At 45.8% G+C, this 18,830-nt stretch overlaps 1 protein-coding gene across 1 annotated transcript in view; it reads left to right on the top strand.

The window, feature by feature from the left end:
• The window catches only part of CFAP57 (cilia and flagella associated protein 57), a 55,043-nt gene that overhangs the window by 19,102 nt on the left and 17,111 nt on the right, over nucleotides 1-18,830 (top strand). The window contains exons 6-13 of the mRNA XM_044677187.1: nucleotides 4,738-4,890; nucleotides 5,882-6,021; nucleotides 6,546-6,711; nucleotides 7,726-7,845; nucleotides 8,850-9,056; nucleotides 12,704-12,877; nucleotides 13,789-13,950; nucleotides 17,360-17,515. Of these exons, the coding sequence (XP_044533122.1) occupies nucleotides 4,738-4,890; nucleotides 5,882-6,021; nucleotides 6,546-6,711; nucleotides 7,726-7,845; nucleotides 8,850-9,056; nucleotides 12,704-12,877; nucleotides 13,789-13,950; nucleotides 17,360-17,515 (1,278 nt within the window). The remainder of the gene's footprint in view (nucleotides 1-4,737; nucleotides 4,891-5,881; nucleotides 6,022-6,545; nucleotides 6,712-7,725; nucleotides 7,846-8,849; nucleotides 9,057-12,703; nucleotides 12,878-13,788; nucleotides 13,951-17,359; nucleotides 17,516-18,830) is intronic.

Here is an 18,830-nt window from a genome sequence, read left to right as displayed (position 1 = left end):
CTGTCTCAAGTTTCTCCCCATTCTGGACTATCTTCATTTCATAGCAAAGTGACCTCCCTAAAGTGCAGATTTAACTGTCACCCCCTCCCCTACTTAATAAACTCCATTGGCTCTCATCACATCCAGATCAAATATAAAATCCTCTGTATGGCATTCGGAGACCTTTTTAACCTTTCCTCCCCTCTTCTTGTCCAATCTTCAATAAGATGTAAATCTTCCTCTTCATATAGTCTGTGATCCAGTGATTGGCCTCCATGCTGTTCCTCAAATAAGACATTCCATCTCCTAGTTCTGGTCATTTTTATTGGCTGTTCCCCATGCCTGGAATACTTTTCCTCCTCATCTCCATTCCTTGGCTTCTCTGGCTTCCTTTGAGTCCCAGCTAAAAATCCCATTTTCTACAGGAAGCCTTTCCCAAACCTTCTTAATAGTAGTAATGCCTTTCCTCTCTTAATTTTCTCCACTTTATTCTGTCTTTGGCTTATTTGTATTTAGTTGTTTACATATGCTTCTCCATTAGACTGGGAGCTCTTTGAGAACAAGGACTGTCTTTTGCCTTTCTTTGTATGCCCAGGCCTTAGCACAGTGCCTGGCACAAATGCTTGTCAACTGACTGATTAACTGACTGTCTCTGTCTTTCACTGTGCTGGAATGGAGGACTAGGTCATGGGAAATCATTAAACTGAGGAACTAGCAGGTTAAGGTATTTTAGAAAGTATCAGTATGTATGCTGAAGTCTTCTAGTTTGAGAGTAAGAGTTGGTTAGGAAAGACTGCAAGCCAGGCCTGAGCTCTGAATGTCTTGGAGGTCTGTAGACAATAGCTGGCAGAATCTTGAATAAATGATAAGTATGGGGAGCTAAAAGGGCAGAGGGGATGATCAGGAAGGGGAAATTCAGCATTCTGGATTGTAGAGATGTAATGTAATGAGATTTGTAAATGCAACTGGGGAGAATAGAGAGCCAGATGCTGTGATGGGAGGCCAGACTGAGGCGACACCAAAGTGTCCATCCATGTCCCTGTGCTTAATGTACCTGAAGGGAATATGTTAGCTGACTTCAAGAAAGCCTAGATCCTCGAAGGCAAGAGTCCATCTGCCTTCTGCCCTGATTTGTCTATATCTCTAGGACAGTGTTCAGTTCTAGGTACCTGAGGGGTACTTAGGGGTTGAGAATTCAGCAAAAGCCGAAGGTCTATAAGTGCCTAAAAAACAAAGATAGTATAAGGTAAAGGCAAGAGCCTTCAAACGGAAAATAGATTTTACTTAGCTGAGAAAGGATGGGAGGCTTGAATACTTTAGTTGCATATGAAAAAGCCTGCAATACAATGAACTTACCCCTTACACCTTGTTCCTAGATAATTCTATATTATATTAGATTGCTCAACAGTATTAGAGTTGAAACTCACTGAATCTAACCCCTAGGTCAACATGCAATGGCTTACTCTAGATGAGGGGTTTTTGAGACAAGAAGATTTGGTCAATAGGAAGACAAATCCTTTTTCTCCTGGCTGGACCTGAGCCTCTGAGGGAGTCCGAGGGGATATGTTTCTGTTTCTCCTAAGTTTCTCCTAAGCCCTAGCTGAAAGAGCTTTGTAGCATTCCTTATGAAAAAAGGACATAGGTAGCACTCTGACTGAATGAATGCACAGTACTGCCCAGCTCAGCTGATGTCCAAATGTTGAAAAGTACCAATGCTGCCCTTTGAAGAATGAGCCCAGGAGACCAGCATGAGTCTCTGGCAGAGACGCCATGTCTGAGAAGGGCCAGCTATTGAGCCCTACCCAATCTGGCAGCTCTCTGGCAGCCCTGGCCAGCAACAGTGTGGCCTGCTTGGCACAGTCTAGGAACAGCTGAGCATGGTGGTGAGGAGGCCGAACAGTCAATGACATGACCTGCTCCACCCATCCTAGCAACAGCGTAGCCCATGCAGCCCCACTACAGCCTTGCCAGAGCCAGCCCAGCAAAGCTGCCCATCCAGGGGAGGTATCGTGCCCTGCAAAAAGCCAGCCCTGCTGAACAGTGTAACTACCTGTAGAGAACTTTGGGAAGCCCCTCTGAAGAGAGAAGGACATTGGGGTCCACAGTTCCAGAGTTGTAGGTTGCCTTGGACCCATGGATGCTCTATATCTATCTACAGTACATTTCACTGTATTTTAGATTTGTGCCTACTCTTTCTCCCACCCTTCTGGACTCTGTGTGTATTTGTGATAGCGTCCACCCCTTGGGAGGAAATGCTTTGTAGCTGCTGCCTTTACTATGCCCCTTGAGGAAATGCCTCTGTTAAAGTTTCAAGTCTTTTGGCTGATTGTTAAAGGGAAGCACACTGGTTAGAGCTTGCAGGCCAGAATGTTGGAGGATAGCCACCTACAGGGTTACACATAGGCCCCTGTAGTGGTAATGACTACTTTTGAGGCTACTGATCAGTTCTGGTTAAGGACAAACAGAGGAGAACATTCAGAAGAGAAAAGGACCTAACGGCCAAGAACAGCTTTAAAGGTGTGGGGATGGAATCCAGAGAAGAGGAAACTTTGGGACAATATGGCAGCTCTCTTAAGTATTGGAAAGTCTATTATTTGGAGGAGAGATCAGCTTGGCTTGGCATAGCTATAAAAGGCAAAACTACACGGAGAAGGAACGGAAGTTTCGGAGAAGCAGATTTTGGCTGGATGGCAGTTAAATCCTTCCAAAGGGGGCACCATCTCAAGGGAGATTGGGCTGCTTCTAGAGGCAGCAAGTACCTCATCACTTGGGGGCTTCCAAAACTGACCAGATGACCTTTTGTCAAGAAAAGAAGATTCTTCTGGAATGACCTCCAGGAATTGATGCAGAGTGAAAGGAGCAGAGCCAGAAGAACATTGTACATAGAGACAGATATACTGTGGTAAAATCGAATGTAATGGACTTCTCTACTAGCAGCAATGCAATGATCCGGGACAATTCTGAGGGATTTATGGGAAAAAAAAAACCGCTTTCCACATTTAGAGGAAGAACTACAGTAGTGGAAACACAAAAGAAAAACAACTGGGGCAGCTGGGTAGCTCAGTGGAGTGAGAGTCAGGCCTAGAGACAGGAGGTCCTAGGTTCAAACCTGGCCTCAGCCACTTCCCAGCTGTGTGACCCTGGGCAAGTCACTTAACCCCCATTGCCCACCCTTACCAATCTTCCACCTATGAGACAATACACCGAAGTACAAGGGTTTAAAAAAAAAAAAAAAAGAAAAACAACTGCTTGAACACATGGGCAGATGCAGACATGATTTGGGATGTAGACTCTAAACGACCACCCCAGTGCAACTATCAATAATATGGAAATAGGTCTTGATCGATGGCACATGTAAAAACCAGTGGAAATGTGCATCAGCTATGGGCAGGGGGAGCATAAGAACATGAATCATGGAACCATGGAAAAATTTTCTAAAAAATAAAATTAAAAAAAGAAGAAGAAGAAGAAGAAGGTTCTTATTCGGGGATGAGATGACCTGGACTGGATAGCCACTGATATGACTTCCAAATCAAGTTTTGTGATTCTGTGAACTTTCTTGATATATAGTTGAGGGAGAGGACAGATTGTTGGATTAATGAAAACCTGGATAGACACAGGTATCAAGTCCAATGAGTGACAAGTCTGAATAAATTGAATGTGGTCACATGATAGGTTTAAATCCCGTGAGTTTGGAAATGAACCTCTAGTCTTTGGGGCACCATTCAATGTCCTTGAATATAAAACTAAGGGGATATAATAGAATCCCCCCTTTTATGGGTCAGAAGGTTGGCATAACAAGCATTTACTGAAATAGTGTGGCATGAACAGTAGTAAGAAAACTATCCCATTCCCCAAACTGAGAGCACACTCTCCCATGGAATACATGTGGCATCAGTGGGAAGAAGCGGCACACACGTGGGCAGGAAAGGTCGCCAAGGTAACCTGCCTCCAGTGCTCTGGGTCCCACAAAGCCTTTCTCTTCTCATGATTTCCTCGCTCCTCTATTGTCCCGGGCAGCTTGTGCTCAGCTCAGCTCCCTGGGCCTTCTTTGCAAAATGATTTGTCAGGGTAGCTAGATGGCTCAGGGGATAGAGAGCCAGGCCTGGAGTTGGGGAGGACCTGGGTACTCTGACACTTCCTAGCTGGGTGACCCTGGGCAAATTACTTAGCCCCCAGTGCCTAGCCTTTACCTCTCTTCTTCCTTGGAACCAATTCTTTGTATCTGAGAGTCTAAGATAGAAGTTAAGGGTTTAAAAAGAAAATGATTCATCAGAAAATCCTACCAGGAAATGGAAAATCTTCATCTTAAACCAATAATAACCAAACACCTATTCTTTGATAAATGCTATTCAAAGTGGAGAAGTTGAAGATTTCTAAGTTCTCCCTCTCCAAGTCTGACTGGGTCAAGCTAAAGCTATTAAAATTAAAATGATCAGTGAGAATAGTCAAAGGAAATAATTTATTGACTCTGCAGAGAAGCTGGTCCCTACTGTTATCCCATGGCACAGTCAGTTTGAGTACTGGACTTGGAGTCAAGATCTAGTTCAAATCTTGCTTCTGACACTTACTAACTGTAGGACCCTTGGGAAATTGCATCCCTTCTCTCAGCCTCAGTTTTCTCTTTTGTAAAATGGAAGTAATAACAAGAGCCTTCAAGGTTCAGGAAGAATTAGACAGTGCATGTGAAGCACATCTAACATGTCAGACACTAGAAACGTGAGCTATTTTCCTTCTCTGGGTTTGGTGGCCATGCAGATTCCAATGGACCCACACAGCAATGACCCAAGCCAGTCTGACAAACAGGAGATTCTCTGTATGTGCTTCAGTCCTTCTGAGGAGACATTGATTGTCAGCACCAACAAAAGCCAGCTCTACAGCATCACTATGTCCTTGACGGAGATCAGCAAGGTGAGAGAGGAAGGGCCAACCTTGGGCGAATCTTGGCCTCAGTTTCCTATCTGTAAAATGGGGGGGGGGGGTGCGGATAAGGCCCCTTTCAGCTCAGAAACTCAGAGTCCCAGGATTTTATTTTTTTTTTACATTTAATAATATTTATTTTTTAGACAAGTTAACATGGTTACATAATTCATGCTCTTACTTTCCCCTTCACCCACCCCCACCCCCAGCCAATGCGCATTTCCACTGGTTTTGTCATGTGTCATTGATCAAGACCTATTTCCAAATTGTTGATAGTTGCATTGGTGTGGTAGTTTCAAGTCTACATCCCCAATCCTGTCCGCCTCAACCCATGTGTTCAAGCAGTTGTTTTTCTTCTGTGTTTCCTCTCTTGCAGTTCTTCCTCTGAGTGTGGGTAGCGTCTTTACCATAAATCCCTCAGAATTGTCCTGGGTCATTGCATTGCTGCTAGTACAGAAGTCCAGGACTTTATTAAAAAGAAGCGTACTTATCAGTTTTCTAAGTAATTCCTACACAGTCAAGTTGACCAAACCATTTCCACCCCTACAGATGTCCTAAGTCAACAAGCACTTATTAAACACCTTTGGTGTGCCAAGTACTAGGATAAAATATATATACATACATACATATATATATATATATATATATATATATATATGTATATATAAAGAAAAGAAACCACAAAAGTCTGTGCTCTAAAAGACCTGACATCATTCTTAGATGTCGCAGGGTCCAGCATAAGCCATTCCTGTAAGGGCTGGTGTCCCTTGTGTGTCTGTTTTTCCATACACCATTCCTATATGATGTCATTGATAGCAGGAAATCACTGGGAGACTGTGAGCTGGACTTTGATTTTCTCAGCATTATTCCCTCAAAATGTGATTTCTTCTGGTTTCTCAGCCCATCCAGCCTGGAGTGATTGGGATGGGCCTGGGGTACCTGGGCAAGTCCCCATCAATGACTCCTTGTGTGATTTTCCCAGGGGGAGCCTGCTCATTTTGAGTACCTCACATTCCCGCTGCACTCTGCACCCGTCACTGGAATGGCTATCTGTATCCGTAAGCCCCTTATTGCTACATGTTCTCTGGACCGATCAGTGCGCATCTGGAACTACGAGAACAAGTAAGAAAGAAAAAGATGAGAGTGAGATGTTTGCCTCATTGCCATCCTGTCTGGCTCAATTCACTTTCTAAGTGCCAGGCTAGAAAATCTAGAAATGGCTAGAAATCCATTTTTAACCCTGCCTCTGGCACATGCTAGCTTTGTGTGACCCTCATTTTTCAGGGCCTCAGATCCCCTGACATCTCTGAAACCATCCATCAGAGGAGATGCCAATAGGCATTGAGTGTAAGCTTGTCCACACTTGAGACTTCCCCTCTCCAATGAAATCTCAAGTCCAGGCCAAGAAATAAGGCCAAGGCACTGTGCTGTGTACCAGGGATACGGAAGCAACTAAATCCTGCCATCAGGAAGCTTCTGTTCTGTTAGGAAATGTGGGAGAGGCGAAGCTTGCTGATTGCTTAGAACTCTTTATTTGACAAGGACTCTTTAAAGAACAGATGTTGGGGAGCTGCCTATTTGGTGGGAATTGGGTAGTCACCTGATGGACTTTGGAAGAGAATGATGGATCCCCATTCTGTCCCCAGTAACCTGGAACTGTATAAGGAGTACCAGGAGGAGGCATACACCATCTCTCTTCACCCCTCTGGGCACTATACTGTGGTTGGCTTTGCTGACAAACTGCGCATCATGAACCTTCTCATTAATGACATCCGATCATTCAAAGAATTCCCTATTCGAGGGTGCCGAGAGGTAAGATCTTCCAGGAGAGCTGAAAGCAAGGCCAGGCCTCCTGGGGAATTCAAGAACTCAGAACCACAAGGGCCCCCTGAGAGAGGCCATTCAGCTTCCCGATAGCTCCCTCTCTCCTAAAGCCCAAGACAGCCTCTCACACTCTAGAATAACTCTGATTGCTATGAGTTTTTCTTTCTCTTTTTTTAAAACCCTTCCTTTCTGTCTTAGAATCATTATTTGTACTGATTCCAAGAAAAAAGATCACAAAAGGCTAGGTTAAGTGACTTGTCCAGGTCACACAGCTAGGGAGTATCTGAGGCCAGATTTGAACCTAGGGCCTCCCCATCTGTAGGCCTAGCTCTCTATCCACTAACTGTACCCCTAGGAGTATTTCCTTTTCATGAATAAAGCTCAGCTCTGGGCTACCCTGTTCATGATCCATTTCTCCATTTATTTCTTCCCTCTGCCCAAGTCAAAAGATAAACTTCTGTTTATCTCTGTTGTTCTTCACCCAGATGTTTTCCACCACACTTCCCCCTGCCTCTGATTTCTGGATATTCTCCCATGAGTAACCTTCTTAATGTCCAATGTGCTCAGATACCTACCTTCCCCCTGTTCATTGATGGCATGACTGTCATCATAGGGCCTTCTAGGACCAGAATAGAGGCCAGAGTAGCATAGCTTGGCTCCTGGCCATGAATGGAAAGTCTTCCAGCCCCTTCTCTTACTACCCACCCAAGTGGACTAGAGACTATAACCTACCCAGAGCTCCTTGGGTGAAAGAGTAAAAGGAGGTCCTGGCCAGGAGTGGGGAACAAGTGAGGGGATCTGCAGGCATGAGGCCCTTTCTTGTGCCTTGGGACTGGTGGGTGCAGCTGGTGGACAGTGTTGGCCCTCCTTGGACATCCTGGTGGAGTTGTTTCTCAATCCCACTGAGCCCAATGTAGTTGTCACTTTAGACACTGAGCACGTGGTCCTGCCTGCTGGATGCTTAGCCCAGGGTTCATGTTTGTCTCTAACTCAACCCTGTAGTGTGCCTTTAGTAATGGAGGTCACCTATTTGCTGCTGTCAACGGGAACGTCATCCACATCTACACCTCGACCAGCCTAGAAAACATCAGTAACCTGAAGGGACACACAGGCAAGGTGAGGGTTTTCTTGGTTTGTGGAGGCGATCTCCACCACCTTCATGTTCCAGCATCTTTGTCTGTGTGAGTTTCTTTCCTAAATTGGCATTGCTCTTGGCTGCCTTAGCAGACAAGTTGAGCAATTGCCCACTAAGGCAGTTTGGGTTTCTTTGGGTCTTTTCCTTACAGCAATTGGTTTAAATCAGTTAAATTTGTATTTCCTTACATGTGTACAAGTTGTGTGTTCCAAAGAGCCCTTGGGAGTGTAAGGGGTAAAAAGGGGTTTTATGGGTTCAATATATTAAAAGGTGGTTGCCAGGGGAAATTTCCTCAATTAAGGAATAATCTCAAGTCAAAATTGCCTTTTATTTACATTTATGAAGGTAGGGAATTGAGAGAGAGAAACTCTGGCCCGGACTAGAGGCCGGGACCAGGTAAGGATTTGGAGGCCCAGCAGTTGGGGCGCAAAGGTTAATTAAACAAGGCTTCTAGCTACAAGGCCTTTACAATTAGAGAGGCCTCCCTGCGGGTAGAGCCTCCAGAAATGCCAAGGAAAGAGAAAGAGAGTCAACCTAACTTGCCCATGTGGAACAGTCTAGGTCACAAACCAGCAAAGCTCCCTCAGGTCCCCTTCACCGCAACAGTCGCAGCATCACTCACTCCTGCAGCCTCACTAGATGCTGTCTTCCACCCAAGACCCCAGCTGACTGAGGATCTCCTTTTAAAGGGGTTACTTATGTGTCACTTCCGCTCCTCCCTCCTAATTCACATGCCCAATCACAAGGGTGCCTCAATTCTGATTGGTCACTCACTCTAGCACCCATGGGTTAGGACCTCCCAGAATTGGAAGGTGCTCTCACCTTTGTGTAGACTTAATTTAATTGTCACAGGAGTGGGCAAGCTCTCATTTTTTTAATACACCCAAGGCCTTGAACATAATAAGGGCTTAATAAATGTTAGTCAGATTTAGTTTTCCAGGCCCATAGCATTTTACTTGTCTAAATATTCTTCACTATCTTCCAGATCAAGTCAGTTGCATGGAATCTGGATGACAGCAAGCTGATTTCCTGTGGCACAGATGGTGCTGTGTATGAATGGAACCTGTCCTTAGGAAGGAGGGAGACTGAGTGCGTGCTTAAGTCTTGCAGCTACAACTATGTGACCATCTCTCCTGACTCTAAAATCATTTTTGCTGTCGGATCTGACCAGACCCTCAAGGAGATTGCAGACTCTTCGGTGAGCAAGACCATGACTTGGGGAGGCAGGGCTGAGGTGGAACTAAAGCAGCAGCATACCAGACCTTCATGGTTGACTAATTGCCATTGTGGAGGGAGATCTCAGATAGGGAATCTCTTCAGTGGGTTACTGTAAGTACACATAGGACACCCAAATATATCCCAGAGAAAGCCCCTATAGTATAGCACACCCTCTTGAGCTGTTCTCTCCCAACTCACACTTTCAGGGTAGGACCCCAAAGGGGCATCTGCTCGAAGATTCAAGATATTATATGGGGTTACCCTCCTCAAAATAAAACTCATGAGCCCCCACCAATGTGTTTACCTTTAATACTTAGCCAGAGGGCACAGCTAGCTCAAAGCAAAGACATTTATTGAAATGACATAGCATGAAAAACAGAAGCAAAGCTGCCCTCCATAAACCTGGGGCACTCTCTTCCCAGCACACGTGGCATCAGCAGGAAGAATAGAAACACATATGGAACATAAGAGAGGTGCACATGTAGGAAACACATATGGCCCAGGAAACTCTCACTTCTGACTGCAGGAACACAATGTCCTTTTCCTTCTCAGAGTGTCTTCATGAAGTTCCCCTGAGTGCAATATCTCTGTTGGACTCCCTTTAAATTCACAAAGATTTTCGAGTCTTGGGCCTTGACTGGCAAGGCCTATTTCACTCTGGGTGAACATTTATTAAGCATCTTCTCTGTGGTAGGCACTATGCTAAGTGCTTTACAATATTATCTCATTTGATTCTTACAACAACCCTGAGAGGTAGGTGAAACTGTTACAGAGATAGGTGATATTATCCCCATTTTACAGTTGAGGAAACTGAGGCAGGCAGCAGTTTAGTGGCTTTCCCAGGTCCTACAACTAGTAAGCACTGGTGCCGGATTTGGAATGGGGTTTTTCTAACTCCATGCCCAGGCACTCTATCCACTTCACTGCTTAGTTTCTCCTATGGGCAAGTAGTCTACCTACAAGGCAGAACAATGAACGGGATATAAAGAGGAGAAAGAAATCCCCTCCTCAAATGATAAGGAACAATTCTTTTTCAAAAGCTGGCTTCTTCTGAGGCTGGCACTACGATGCCAGAGGCCATCCCTTTCAGAGCTAACCCTTGACTTGACTGACTCCTTAGAGCACATCTTTCTGTTTAAGGGCAACCAAGGGCATGGCACCATCCCTGACCAGACAGTGGTTAAGTGCCCTCTATTTCCATCAACTTGGACCGAAAGATTTCTTCACATCTTGTTAAGGAGCGACAAGACGTTCATTATGCATTGACTTTCACACCTGCTTGTCTCTTACAGCCTTCTCCTTACCTTCTGTAATTTCATCTGATGCCTAGGCTGGAAGAAAATCAATCAATCCACAATGTCCTGACCAGCTCCTTCCAAGCCTGTGCACACATCTATATTGGGGAAAGAGAAAACAAAGAAGGGGCAGAATGCTGCTGGGGATGACCATAGGCCAGTGGACTTGACCTTGATCTCTGGGGAGACAAATGGGTCTGTAAAGGGATGCTTAGTGAGCATCTAGGGAAGGAAACGGTAATGGCAAAGATCCAATATGGTTTCATCCAATTCCTGGGCAGACAAAGTCCCTAGACTGGCAGGCCAGGAGAATGCCATGGACACACATAGTGTTTCTGCAACACAGAGGTGGGCACGAGGACGGTAACAGACCAGAAGACTTTTGCTGGCTTAGGGGCTCCAGGCTTTCCTTCCAACTGAGTGACCCAGAGATTACGAGATGACCAAGACATTGACAGGAGAATAGCTCAAACACTTTGTAGGGGAATCATTGAGGGATAGAAGAGTGACTTTGTGTCCTCTTAGTAGAGGAACCATGAGGAGGAGGGTATCCATGTGCTGTCTGTGTCAACAACAGGCTATTATTGAGTGCTTTCTTTGTGCACTGTGTGTGAATGGAATTAGCTCACCCTCATTCATTTGTTCAGACTAGCCACCAGGAATAATGTCACCCCATCCAACTTAGAATTAAGTGGGGAGGGGGAGGCTGCCATTTGTCCACTTGAAATTGGAGGTGGACACAGGAAGTGACGAAAGATGCTATCTTTTAAATATGATGGTAACTTCCTGTGGAGAAGTGGGTGCTTTGAACTTGGTGTTGAAGGATCTCTGGTGAGACCTCAGACTGCTTCCCTTTGAATTGTCACGTGGGTAAGTTAGGCTGACTCTTTCTCTTCCCTTGGCATTTCTGGAGGCTCTAGCCTTAGGGAAGCCTCTCTTCTTGGAGGAGACCTTGTGGCTAGAAGCCTAGTTTAATTAACCTCTGTACCCCTCTGCTGGGGCCTCTAAATTCCTACCTGGTTCAGGCCTGTGGTCCAGGCCAGAGTTTCTCTCTCTCAATTTCCCTACTTTCAACCTTCCTAATTGTACATTAACCACCATAAAAGTCATCCTGACTTGGGTCTATTTTATTTTGAAATCGAGTTAATCGATTTCTGGCGGCCATACCTTAAATATCTAGTCTCCCCTCTTACAACTGTGCTAAGCCTGGGGAATACAAAACCCAGCAAAAGCATGGCTTAAGATGCTCATGTTCTAACAGGGGAGACAACATGCAAACTGTACTCATATAGGGTAAATACAGACTGGAGGGTTGTAGGCCCTGACAGCTGGTGGGGAACAAGGACAGGCTTTTAGAAGATGAAGTTGGAGCTGAGTCTTGAGGGAAGTCAGAAGGTAGAAGTGAAGAGGGAGAACCCTCCAGGCCTGGGTAAAGGAATGAAGATGGGGGTGGAGTGCCTTGAGCGAGAACCAGCAAGGAGACCAGTGTAGCTGCATGCGGGGTGTAGAAGAAGCCTAGAAAGGTAGGAAGAGGTTGAGTTCTGAAGGAGAGGAACCAACCAGTCAGAGAGAGAGACCAGAGAGTTGGAGTACTATGTATTTTCATTGTGTGAAGCCCAGAGTTGGAGAGATCTTTCAGGTTGGATCTGTTTCTGGGAGTATTTGTAGAGTCCAGAAGAAAGTCAAGAGGGCAGTCTGGAGAAGATGATGGTGCCTTCAACAATCATTGGAAAGTTGAGAAGAGGACTTGGTGAGGGGGAAGATGATGAGTTCAGTTTTGAACACGTTGATTTGGAATTGACCTCAGGATGTCCAGTTTGAGCTGTCCGATAGGCAGTTTGTGGTGCCAGACTGGGGCTGATAAGAAAGTATAGGGCTAGACAGATAGGGATTGGGACCCTGTGAAATGGAGGCTGAGGAAACCAAGCAAGAGGTAGAGAGGGGAGAAAAGAGAACTCGGGACAGAGCCTTGGGGGCCCCCCACAATTAAGAAACCAGCTAAGACTAAGAAGCAGTGGTCATGCAGTTAGCACGGGTTAGCAGGGAATCATTGTATGTTCTCTCTAGGACAGAGTTTTCTGACTCCTTCTCTTTATCACCCACCTACAGTGTGTGGAGGGCTAGAATCTGAGAGGAGGGACCAAAATTCAGTGGGCTGGTGTCTCCCTTCTAGGATTTTCTATCCAGTGTTGAGTGCTATTGCCTGTCACCAGCAGGAGGAGGAGCCTGGCTCTGGTGTGGGTGAGCCACAAGAGAGCCACATCTGGTGGCTGCCTCACAGAGGGACACCCCAAGGTGGCTCAGCCCCTGAGCAGAGTTTTCTGTATGCCAGGTGCTTCGGGAAGTGTCTGCCTTTGATGTCATCTACACAGCCATTGTCATCTCCCACTCGGGACGCATGGTGTTTGTAGGCACCACGATGGGCACCATCCGATCCATGAAGTACCCCCTGCCTATACACAAGGAATACAATGAGTATCAGGCACATGCTGGGCCTGTCACAAAGGTAAGAGGGTCCTCCTGCCTTCCCTTCCTCTCTTCTCCATGGTTCTAAATATCTTCTTCGCCTGGCTCCCGTTGGCCTACTTCCTGCAAAGAAAGGCTCAAGATGGGAAAGATTTAAACAATTATTCAGATGTCTTTTAATGCCAAGAAATGCTAAAAGTCTTCCAAGGACTCATGGAAACTTCCCTTCTGACTACCATAAGACCAATGGAGAACAAGACACCTTAGCCCTAATGGGACAGCGTATGGCCTCTCAGATTGCAGGAGGCAGGGTGTGTGTGTGTGTGTGTGTGTGTGTGTGTGTGTGTGTGTGTGTGTGTGTGTGTGTGTTAGAGACACATAAGAGGAGCATTATCTCTCAAAGTGGGGTTAAGGACTGCCTCATGGGAGGACACTGTCTCTTACACCAGGATTAGAGGTGCCCTAATGGCATGGCATGCCTAAGAAAAGGGGTTGAGGATTAGTGTGAGCCTGGGACTGAAGTGGATTCATGAGTTTGGATTAAAAGGTTGCATTTTCCTAGGGACGTGAGGATGAGGAACCATGGGGCAAGTGCTGCTATTGGTCCCGCCCCAGCCTCTTTTCTCTCCTTCCTTTAGAGCTGACCAGCCATAAGTGAAGCCTACTGGACAGTCAGTCTGGGACGGCCATACACTTTGGGGAATGCTATTCCTTCTGGCTTCCAAAGAGGATATTCCCTTGTTTAGAGATTAAGAATCTGAAGAAAAGAGCCCTGTCCTCCTCTTTCCTGGACTGGTGCTCTGGGCAGGATATCCCCTGTTACTCAAAAGTCAAGGTGTGTCTTATTTTTCTAGGAGATAATAAGGGCTAGACATGGCTGAGAAGTGTGGCCCCCACTGCCATTGTGGACCCAAATGACCTCTTCACCACCCCTCATTCCTCCCTCTTTAGATGCACATTACATTTGATGACCAGTACCTGTTGACCTGTGCTGAGGATGGCTGCCTCATCACCTGGAAGGTCTACGATAAGGATGGCCGGGGTGTCAAAAGGGAACGGGAAGTGGGCTTTGCTGAGGAAGTGCTGGTCACTAAGACAGACATGGAAGAGAAGGTAAGGGCTGGGGGGTCAGCTTCTCTCTGTTTGTCCCTTTTGCCCTCTCCTGGCCAGTTCCTGGGTGGTAGAGGTTGATTATGAGAGTGTCCCTGTGAGCTAAGATTTCACTGGCAGGAAGGTTCCTACCATGGTCTCCGATGGCAGACAGTACAGAGCCTCAGAAGCTGACCAGAGGCCATACAGCCCCTGCTCTGAGTGCTGGTATACCTGAAGAGGCAGGAGTATCCTGGAGCCAGAGCGTACTGGCTTGAGAGAGTCCACAGGTCCAGTTGTTACCATGAGCATTTACACCAAAATGCTGGTCAGGATTTGATTGTACTTATCTAGATTTTATAAAGTGATGGAAAAAATGCAGAGTAAACCCTAAATGTGTTAGGCATGCCTTTTTTTATTCAACACTTGGTTAAACATTTACCAGCACACCCTTCCCCAATAATGAACCTGGCACATGACTGTCCTATCTTTATAGAAAGGCCTCCAATGAGGGGAGCCCCCTCCTCCTCAGACTGCCCCATCTCCTCTAGGTTAGCTCTCATTGTTAGGGCATGTGTCCTGAAACAGAGCCCACATTGGCTTCTTGATCTTCTCATTTAAATCTGAAAGAATTTTTTCCAGCTCGTTAACTAGGAGATCCATTTCATGCACACACTCAAAACGACCACTTCCTTGCTTCTCCCTCCACCCCTGATGCCTTCCTCTGAGACCCCCCCAAAATAAATTAGATCCCTCTTCTCAGTGATAATCCTTTGGCTCCTGGAAGAATACTTGGCCCCAAGGCTGGCACCCCAGAGATTTGCTGACTTAACCTATGGGTTCTGCTGCTGAAGGGCTTATCAAATTCAAATCTTCCATTTGACTATTGAAGTCAGCCATCAGCCATCCCTTTGGCTGTCCAAGTGCCCCCCCCCAACCCCTCAGGACTTCTTTTAGCTAACTGACCTTAATCAGGAAGTCCTATATATACAGGGTTCTCTGTGCCACCAGTGAGTTACTGGTTTTGAAAGAAATAATTAGGTATTACCAGCAGGTATCTCCAGCAGGGCGAGGAGAGCTCAGCTCCCTGGTGCCCAGCTTGATGCCTGGTCTTGAATGATGACTGACTGATCCCAAGCTGACTGCCTCCAGCAGGGGCCAATGAAGAGAGTGAAACCATTAGCCCATCTGAGAGGCCTCAGCTTTCAAAGTATGATGAACGGTGCCCTTCCTATGCTATGTGGGCAATACCCTTTTGGTTTTAAAGCAGACTTTCCTTATGGGACTGATTACTAACAATAAGAGAGAGAGAGAGAGAGAGAAAGAGAGAGAGAGAGAGAGAGAGAGAAGGAAGGAGGGAGGGAGAGAGACAGAGAGAGAGAAGGAGAGAGAGTGCTATAAAGATAAAGATTGATGTATATGTATGTATATATCCACACACATATATAATATGTACATATAGAGTATGTATAGGGGTGTGTATGGATAGATATGTGTGTATGTGGGTAAACTATGTCTTGGAAGAGGCTGAGGGCCTCCTAAAATTTGCCAGATCCTTAGGTACCAGAGAGAAGTGGAATTTGAGCAGGCGGAGCATGTCCTGTAAAGGCAGCATCAAGAAGCCATGCTAAGGGGCAGTTAGGTGGCTCAGTGCATGGAGCACCCTCACAGGAGCTTCTTCTGCCCAACCATTCCACCAGCTATGCATGCAGCCCTGGGGCCATAATGGTCAGGGAGAAACAGCCCCTGACCTCTGGGCACTTACCATCTACCTAAAGGAGACAATATGCAAAATAGAAGGGTGGCGCATTAGCAGCAGCTTGGGAACCAGGACAGGCCTTAGTAGGGTTAAGTTGTATCTGGAGGGAAGCCAGAGATTCTAAGAGGCAGGGGCTGGAGAGAATGTTCCAAGGACAGAGGACAACCTGGGCAAAAGCCTGGAGATGGAACATCGAGTGTTATGTGTGAGGAACAGCAAGGAAGGCAACTTGACAGAACCATAGTGTGAGGAAAGGAGGAAGGTTGAATAAGATTGCAAAGGCAGTGTGGGGCGAGGGCTTTAAATCCCGACCAGTGTTTATGTAAGATCTTAGAGACCTTCCTTGGCCCTTCACTCATTTGTCTGGGGAGCATACCTTTGGCTTACAGCTCTCTTTTCTATGTAAGCAGCCCATCTGTTTGCTCAGTGGATTGTTCCAGAGAAGGAACATATTTACTAAAGGAGCAGCAGTAGCTGTCAGAGGGAGGCTTCCCCCACCATGAACCCAATTCCTGCCAGTTACTGCCAGAGACAAGGTCCCTCCCACAATGAGTCTGAGACCTGCCAGTCCTATAAAACTGAGCTTACATGTCTCTGAGCTTGAGTCAGGATCTTTTGGACTCACACTCAAAGGTCTGCTACAGGCTGTGAGTTCACTGGGAGGGTGCTGTGAGGGCTGAAGAAACAGGCACTTTGATCTCTTTTTTATCACCCTACTTTGGGGGAGAGCACTGAATCAGGAATCAGAGGACCTGGGTTCAAATCCTGGGTCTACTGTTCTTATTTTCTGTGTGACCCTAAGAGTAGAAACACAGAAGAAAAACAACTGCCTGATCACATGGGTCGATGGGGACATGATTGGGAATGTAGACTCTAACCGATCACCCTAATGCAAATATCAATAATCTGGAAATAGGTCTTGATCAATGACACATGTAAAACCCAGTGGAACTGCATGTCAGCTACGGGAGGGGAGTGGGGGAAAGGGAGGGAAAGAACATGAATCATGTAACCATGGGAAAATGTTCTAAATTAACTAATTAAATAAAATTTTCAAAAGAAAAAACCTCCATGAACTGATGCAGAATGAAATAAGCAGAACCAGGAAAACATTATACACAGTAACAGCAATATTGTGGAATGATCAAACATGAAAGACTTGGCTACTAACAGCAATGCAATGATCTAGGACAATTCCGAGGGACTTAGGAGAAAGAAGTGTTGGAATAGGCATAGAGATGAAAGCATACAGTTTTTCTTTTGTTTATTTGGGTATATGTTTGGGGGTTTTGGCTTTTTAAAATTATTACTTACAGTAATGAATAATGTGAAAATGTTTTGTGTGATAATACATGTATAACCCAGATTGAATAGTTTGCCAGCTCTGGGAGGGAGGAGGGAAGAAAGGAGGGAGCCAATTTGGATCCTATAACTTTGGAAAACTTATGTGGAAATTTGTTATTAAAATAAAATAAATAATAGAAGTCATCAGCAAAGCCAGCACTGTGAGTGTTAGACACCCAGATGGTGGGGAAGAAGCTAACTAATACAACAAGACAGGGGCCCTTCCCTCAGGGATAGGGCTGCCCCCGTGAATGAATGCAATCCTCACCCAAGACAAGGGCCCATTGCCCAGGACAGCCTGTCCTAAGGCTGTGATATCTCCCTCTACAGGCTCAGATCATGCTGGAACTGAAGACTCGTGTGGAGGAGCTAAAGATGGAAAATGAGTACCAGCTACGACTAAAGGATATGAATTACACAGAGAAGATCAAGGAGCTGACAGAAAAGTTTGTCCAGGAGATGGAGTCTCTGAAGACAAAGAACCAGGTATGTCTGTGCTCGAGGGAGCTCCCAGAAAAGTCATCCCAGCCTCCATCCATCCGTGTAGCCGTCCATCTGTGGTGATGACGCACACACCCCACCTGGGCAGGAAGGGAGGCTGGTGATCCTCATTACTAAAAATCCCTTCAATCCTAGACCCAGCTGAGATGAAACATGGGCGGGAGTAAGGGAGTGGCTGAAATCTGAACACACAAGGGCATTGAGAGCCCTGGAACACGTGGCAAATACAGACAGCCATTTGTTCATCACTTACTACATGCCAGGCTAAGCCATGCCAATCGCTGAAGATATAAAAACAAGATGGTCCCTTCCCTCAAGGAGCTTTACGACACGTACAGAGAGGTGGAAAGTGGGGGAGAAGGGACTAGCATGGGGGGAAGAGGGCCAGTGGGCAAGTGGGACAGATTGACAGTAAGCTGGGAAGGAGAGGAGGCAAACGAGCAGTGTGGCTGGGACTAATGGGAATATGACAGCTCTGAGCAAGGACTCATCAGTCCACTTGATTACTCCAGTGGAGTCATCCTGTGGGAAGGAGGAGGTGATTTCCATTTCATTTCATTATTATTCCATTTTATTCAATTTAATCTTTCAAGTTCTTCAGTGAATTGAACTATTTCAGAGAAAAATTTCCAAAAATATTTTTTTTTTAGTCTAATGGCATCATTTCAGCTAATAGACTGACCACCAAAATAGAGTTGTCAAAAGCCAGAACGACATTTCAGACACGGAAAGGATGGGAAATGGGAATTTCTTTTGCTTGACTCTGCATACTTATTGCAAAGATTTCACTTTTCAGGGTTCCCCCAAAAAAGAGGGAAGAGTCAGTCATCAAAATGCATCAAAGGGAACTGAAGGCATCCCAGACAAGCAGGACAGCTTTGAGAGTAACCCACTGAGTGATTGCTTCTCAGCCCCCAGGAGCCAAGATCCTGCAAAGAAAAGCCAACTGTTTATAATAGGGATTTGCAGTTTCCAATAGGACTGTCACTATCCGTTCTTTCAAGTCTATGAAAGTACTCCTTTCTGGTAACATTTAAGTGCAGAATTCGGAGGGGTGGTAGTAAAGAGAGGGAAATAAACATTCACAGACACCTACTGTGCATCAGGCATTTTACAAATTTGATCATCACAACAACCCTGAGAGGTGTAGGTAGTGTTATTTCCATTTTACAGCTGAGGAAACTAAGGCATACAGAGGTGAAGTGACTTTCCATGGGTCATAAAGCTAGTGTGTGAGGTCAGATTTGAACTTGGATCTTCCTAACTCCAGGCTCCACATTCTGTCCACTTTGCTACCTAA

Source organism: Gracilinanus agilis, chromosome 4 (assembly GCF_016433145.1).
Source record: "Gracilinanus agilis isolate LMUSP501 chromosome 4, AgileGrace, whole genome shotgun sequence".
NCBI classification, from domain to species: Eukaryota; Metazoa; Chordata; class Mammalia; order Didelphimorphia; family Didelphidae; genus Gracilinanus; species Gracilinanus agilis.
This window is presented reverse-complemented; position numbering and strand designations above follow the sequence as displayed.